Below are 7,045 nucleotides of genomic sequence, written 5' to 3'. Positions count from 1 at the left end.
TATATATATATATATATATATGTATGAATCAATCGTATGAATATAATATCATATTTTTATACAATAAAACGTTCTTATTTACTGTATCATATGTAATTATTTTTATAATAATATACTTCACAACTTAAAAACTCTAATGACAAAAATCTCAATTTTCGCCATTATTTTTGAGTCAAAGCAGTATAACAATCAAAAATAATAGAAACTTTAACAAATAAATTATTAACATATTGTTAAATAAAAATATAAATTATTCACACACACACACACACACACACACACACACAGAACTTCTTCATATGTGCATAGTTTTAAGTATTCACTTTTGTATGGGAAGTTTTTATAAATATTAACACATTTCCAACTTTAAACTTTTTGCAAGGATTATACGATACATTCTTAATTAATTCCCTTAAGCTCTGACTATTCTTGAGTTGCTTTCATCCGACTGAATTTTGCATTCTACTGCTCGGCGGTTAGGCTGATAATGTACCTTCCATGCACATTCCTATCTCACCTTCTCCGAGAGCTCGCTTCTCTTATCTCTCTCTTTCTTTCCTCGTTAAATTCTACAGTCTTTCTGGTTTGCAAACAAGCGACCCTTTAACCCACCCAGCCTCTAACTTGGGCACTAAAAAGTTTTCGAATAAAAGTTTAAATACGCCCCGGACAAACTTCGCCTCGCACCTTTCTCGCGACCTCGTAAGAATATGGCAGCTTCTGGGTCACCTGCCGCGAAAACACGTGGGTGCATCTTTACATTTACGCCTACGTAAACGATGCCTACGAATATGTACATACACCATCCGTTAACATTCTCTTTTCTGTTGGCGAAGCAATCATAACGGAGCTCGTATTTCATCCGGCCTAGCATCCTTTTGTTGCCCTTTTGTGCGTCGCAGGCTTGTTTAAGAAGTTTTGAAATAACTCGTTGAAAATTTAAGAGTCTCTCGCGGCACCTCTTCCAAAGTGCCGCGGCAAGCGTCAAGAAGAATTTGTTTCGCGAAGACAGAAAACAGGCGAGAAGAAAGGGATGAGCAAAGAAAGACAAAGGCAGGGAAACAGATATCGCGAATACGGCGAAGAAAAGTAAAATAGCGAGATATATATTACATTATTAATAGTTTTGATCCTCGATTTATCAAAGTCGCAGATTCATCTCGTATTTTCTTACACGTTTTCAAAAAATAACATCACTCTCGAAATACTAGCATTTTTTTAATAGAGAACCGTTACAAAACGTATTTTCCGTAAAACCTAATTAGTTGGCAAATGCTCTTAGAAAAGTATTCTTCTTCTTTAGAATCTATCTATTTCAAAGGTTTATGTCAGAACAACAAAAGTCTGACGCTTCAATTAAAGCACTTTGTAATTTCGTTCCACCAGGGTTTGGTTTGTAATTTTAAAGAGTAAATTAATTCTGATAAACGAAGAAGTTTTCCATAACTTTTCAATCAATATAAGAGGAAAAAAAAGAAGAATTTGAGACAAAATATCTGTAAATCATTTCATTCTGTTTAATTATAAATATGTATCTATATAATAAGTATTAAATATATTAATATATGAAATAAATTTTATTCCGAAAAGATTTCTGTTTAAGAATTGTACAAGAAATTATTTCTTTTGTTTATCAAAACGTGAAATTCTCTAAAATCTTAATTTAAATCTTAATCTAAAATCTAATATTAAACATATATAAAATGTATCACAATGTACATTATTAATGAAATTATTTATCCATTTTCTTTAACGATTAACATTATTTTTCAGGCAAATATTTACATGGCATTTACACACAGAAAAATGAGATTAATGATATTGCTTTGTCACCTTTTTATTTAATACACATTTGCTCTACGATGATCAATATAACATAATAGTGTATGACTAAAAATAATTTTGATATTCTTATCGGTCTTTAATTAATTATGATCGTCAGGATCGATTGGTGTAATTGTAAATGGTATACATATATGGGTAGGAATAGGAATTATTAAACACCACATGTATTTTCGATAAACTAATTTCAACCTCTTTTATTACAGAAGAATAAGATAATTTCATTTGACATTCAAACAAGGTTATCATGTGGCAAACAATATCATTATTAATTTATATTAAAGTCAAGGTTCTAAAAAAATTAAAGGAAAAGCATTTCTGTTTATTTCTAGTGAGTAGAGAAGAAATGTTAATTGCAATACAATGTAGCATAATATAATGTGCTTTTTAGCAAACAAATTTTAGTATTTCGCACTTACATTTAAATTATGTTAAAAAATAATAAAAAACTGAAAATTACATAAAATGTGTTGTGTGCAAACGAAGCTGTAGACAATCGTTTTGTAGGTAAACGGAGCCCTTCACACTACTTTCAGACTTGAAACAAGCAATTTGTGGTTACTGACTCTAGTTAATTTATATTTGCTACTGTTGTAAATAATAATTTAAATACGCAATTTCTTTCTTCTATTTCCTCTTTTCCTAAATAATTTTATATTTTAGACTTGTGTAATTTTTCTTGCAGGTGTACATAAATATCATTACTTAACTTTTTATTTAATATACAAAAAAAATGGACGCGTAAAAATGAAACTTGTTAGCAAAAATAAAAGTGGAATTGGAATCGCGAATGAAAATTATGCACCTAACAGACTGTTCAAGTGCTTTTTGGAAAATTAGATTTTTGGTATAATTTCGCGATCTCCTCTTTTTTGAAAATGCTAGTGTTATGGCTATCTAGATCGTGTACTATCACCAACAATGCAATCTCACTTTGTGCCGTGTGCATCCCACCTAGTATCTCGCAACGGCGTCAGTAATTGAATTTTAAATGCGCTTAATTAGGTCAAGCCACCGATGTAATATCGCAATATAAAATTAAAATGTGTATTTTCTGATTTGGACAAGCTAGTAAGGGTAAATCTTGATTAATGCTGTAGAAACCTAATAAAATCTTGGCACAGATCAACATCATTTTTCATAATATCAAGTTAATTGTACACGCCGTTTGCTTTTCCGAAAAACGTGATAAACGATTATACCTACATATTTTACATTCTTCACAGAAAATTCGTTGACTATTTCGTTCAATTATTTTTATCTTCCCGTTTTTCATACAAAATTACTTTCTCACTGAGAGCAAATATTCTCCATATTGCCTTCTCTCCTGTCTCGGATGACTCCTGATATGTCGTCGCGTGCATCTCCTGCATTTCGAATCGCAGATCGCTCCGTAAATGGCGTAATCTTATCTGGGCAGATAAGACGAACGGCAGTCCCATTGGAAACTGCTAGGCATTTAACGTCGTGTTCGTGAGTTATTGCATACCTCGACTAGGTCATTAATAACCCCCGTAGTATTAAGATTGATTCGGAGATGTAAGAGAGAGAGAGAGAGAGAGAGAGAGAGCGCGCGAGCGCGCGACGCGTCCCTTGCCGATTTCGCCAAAGTTACTCGTAATATTTAATCAGTAGTAGAGGCTATACATTATGGTAAAGTCTCGTCTCGCACGCAAAGTATGTGCATCTACGACTGAGTCGTTAATACAGGTAAATTGCATTAGCCTGAGGGATAATGGGTGCGATGGAGTTACGACGACGATTCTACTTCAGCGCGGCGAGACATCTCCATCGAAAGAACGTTTTCGATTACCATTATTTGCACATACGATCGCGCCGGTTCGGCTCGATTCGCAAAGAAATCGCGTGTTAGACTTATGCCTCCGACGCTCGTAAATCTCGGTTACGATCTTCCAGCTTTTACGATCGTCGGGTCGCGAGGAAAATTCAGCCGCACAGCGACATCAATATCCGGCAGCGCCACGAGCAACACCGGTGTGCTACCTGCTCGCGAAAATTCGCGAGTAACAGTTATTCATTAGAACGGTCAGTTTCTCCCCCTAGGCGCTTCGAAATAACGATAATCCACCTAGCGGCCGGTGGAGCTGGTACGGTAAAATTGCGAAGCTTAATGGTGGTAATACCGTCGTGGCCGAGCCTTGTATGGCGTTAATAATGCAGTATATTGAGATTGGTTTCGTGAGGCTGAGAAGGGGAGGACGGAGAACACCGAGCCACAGAGGCAGTGTGGAACCACTGGGACTTGACCTAGGCATCTGCCCAAGTTATTCGCCCTCCTTTAATAATACATGAACGCACCGATGCGCAGGTTCTGCGAGCCTAATATAAAGACTAATCCTGGAAACATGATGTACTTTATTCGAAGGATGCGAAACAACCGAACACAATTTCCCTCCGATAAACATTTCCCATCATTCACTGGCGTAAATTCCGCACTTGTTCAAAACAAATGATTCTCTAGAAAATTAAGACGTAATAATATAGACTGCACTGAAAAAAAATTTGACAATAGCTACCAAATGTTGAATGAAATAATTTCAATTACATGTTCGATTAATTTTATTTTTCTAAACGTTGAGTAATTATTACGGTTGTATGGTTATATTATGTTTTGTAACATTTACTAAAAATTTAGTAAAATAAAATTACTTTTATATTGTATTAATCAAACATTTGATTAAAATTATTTGTCTTAATTTATTTTAATAACTATTACCAGATTCTTTTTCTATTACCAGAGCATGTACATATACATACACAAAATATGCTTAAAACCATCTCACTCTTTGTAAATCGAAAGTGACTTTATATAAAATTCATAGGAATACGCAGTCTATTTTTATTACATCTATAAAAAAGTTAAGAATGTTTTGGCTCTCTTTGCATCAATTATTAAAACTGTATCAGCTAAAAAAGCCAATATCAGCCAATAAATTTTGGTTATGAATTTACTCCGAAATTAACTTCAAAAGTAAAACAAATAATTTGGCTTAAAATAGCTCATAAGTAATACTCATATATTTTGCTTTAGTTTTAAATAAATAACTTTTAAACGAGTCACAGTGAATCTAAATAAATTTTTGCACAAATATTTATTAAAGTTTAATTAGTGTATAAAAAATTTTTATTTAATTTGATACGTCGTCGTCAAATTTACAAGTACTACAAAACACAATTTTGCATAAAAATATAAACAAAAAAAATAAATCGACTTTTTAACTAATAAGAGAATTATGTTTAAATTTTATACAGATAATAGACAATCTATGAAACTTTTTATAATGCTTTGAAATGAGACACATGCATTCTTAAAAAAATATCGCAAATACTTTGAAATTCTCCCGACTTTATCTAAATGACGTCGAGGCTTAAAATGCAAACTGTTACTTGTCCATGAAAGACGCGTGATATATTGCCTTAATTCAGATCACCTTTTTCACGCTTTGTCTTCCTCCGGTTTAACATTATTTTTTTCTTCAAATGAGAGACACCTGCTTTTTCGTTCGCGATTGAATATAGTAGCGAAAAAGGTGAGAAAGGTGAGAAAGCACTTTAAGATTCAACGATTTGGGAATAAAATGTGGATAATGAGTTTGCCTTCGCGTGGGAATTGTTAGAGGATCGTCCGCCGGTAATATCGATTTTCGCGTCGTCGAATGCATATATTCAATAAGATTCTCACCTTCATTGTTAGCGCTGCTCTTGATCTCTGTCGCCTTCGGTGCCGCCGATGGCTTCGGAATGGCTGAAATAAAAATCATTCGTCTTTAATGACGTCGTATAACTTCTTAAATATCGGCCAATAAATTTAACTCTAACTCCACCGCCTTATTCATATTTTAACTGGGGTCATCTTATCTCCGAGCGGCGGGAATTGCACGGACCGGGTAGGATATAGCCAGGGTGGCGAAGAGGGTGAGGGGTGGGAAAGCGCGAGACATTTCCTCTCTCGGCGATTTAACCGTGCCGATTTACTGCTAACATCCACTCCGGCTTTAAATAAATCTTCGACTCGGGCGAAATTAAACAAAGGCTGGAGAATTCGCGATTTATGGAAGTCGTTTCACTTTTAAATTATTCACGTCGCGAACTGCGCGCTATAATATCACGCCAAACACACCGAGCGGCAGCGGTAGATGCACAACGATAGCGGTCAAGGGAAAAAATTGTTTGTCCGCATACACGAACGGGCTAGAAAATGCACGTCAGCTTACGGTATAATCTGATGGATCCTTCCGTCTCGCCCAGCGAGTTTTTGCTAATGCACCGGTAGCTACCGAAGTCACTCGCTGTCAAGTTTCTGATGGTGAGTCTCATGTGCGCGCGGTAGCTGTTCTCCATGATATTCGTCGCGTACTTCTCGTTGGAGAGAATCATCTCATCTCCTAGAAACCAGTAGCTCATGGCACGGGGATAAGCTTCCGTGTGACAATCGATCGTTACGTTGGTGCCAGTTGGCGCACCCACAAGCTGATTCGGCACGAAGATCATCGGAGAAACTGGAATGTGTTAAAGAAAGATTTATTACATCTCCTGGCTTTATGCTAGTTTTATTTGTTATTACATTATTTTTAATATCGACGCTTTTTTTTTTATGCTACGTTCTATTTTTATATTATATTACGTTTTACTTGAACATGTTTCATGTGAAAAAGTTGTGTATCCATTATAATTGAATTTTAATTGATTTTAAACTGCAGTGCTATGAAAAAAAATTATCTATTATTTGTAGGAAAAGCTATATGCAAAAAGTACACATAATTTTAAAATAAGATGCGTGCATAAGTTCTTCCGGAATCCAACAGAACAAGTTTTTTTTTAATTTTACAAAATGTAAGTATTTTGCATAAAAATCAAGTAAGTTTATTCTTAAAAAAATTAGATTATGGCGTACAGTTTTCTATCTGTGTCACTTTGTGAATAATTTTTGACAAGAATCACACAGAAACCAAGAAATACACGAAATTCAATATTTGCAGGGGATGTTTTTGTTAATAAGAACAATTCGTAAAATTTGTAAATAAAGGTAAAAAATTATTACTATACAGTTAAAATAATATTATTATTTATATTTTTAAATAATATTTCTTTCTCTACCTCTTTATTAATGTTATAAAAAAAGATTAATGTATAATGCTGTAGGATAAATAGACAGTAAATATAAAATTTCCGTAAGAACTAA

The 7,045-nt window shown here is 34.2% G+C and overlaps 1 protein-coding gene across 1 annotated transcript in view; it reads right to left on the bottom strand.

Moving 5' to 3' along the window:
• The window catches only part of LOC108781364 (lachesin), a 283,152-nt gene that overhangs the window by 37,965 nt on the left and 238,142 nt on the right, over nt 1–7,045 (bottom strand). The window contains exons 6-7 of the mRNA XM_018549321.1: nt 6,078–6,362; nt 5,546–5,608 (exon numbers count right to left, since the gene is read on the bottom strand). Of these exons, the coding sequence (XP_018404823.1) occupies nt 5,546–5,608; nt 6,078–6,362 (348 nt within the window). The remainder of the gene's footprint in view (nt 1–5,545; nt 5,609–6,077; nt 6,363–7,045) is intronic.

The sequence above is a fragment of the Cyphomyrmex costatus genome, unplaced genomic scaffold (genome assembly GCF_001594065.2).
Source record: "Cyphomyrmex costatus isolate MS0001 unplaced genomic scaffold, Ccosl1.0 scaffold8, whole genome shotgun sequence".
Taxonomy (NCBI): Eukaryota; Metazoa; Arthropoda; class Insecta; order Hymenoptera; family Formicidae; genus Cyphomyrmex; species Cyphomyrmex costatus.
The sequence above is the reverse complement of the archived record's forward strand: the minus strand, read 5'-3'. Positions and strand labels throughout refer to the sequence as shown.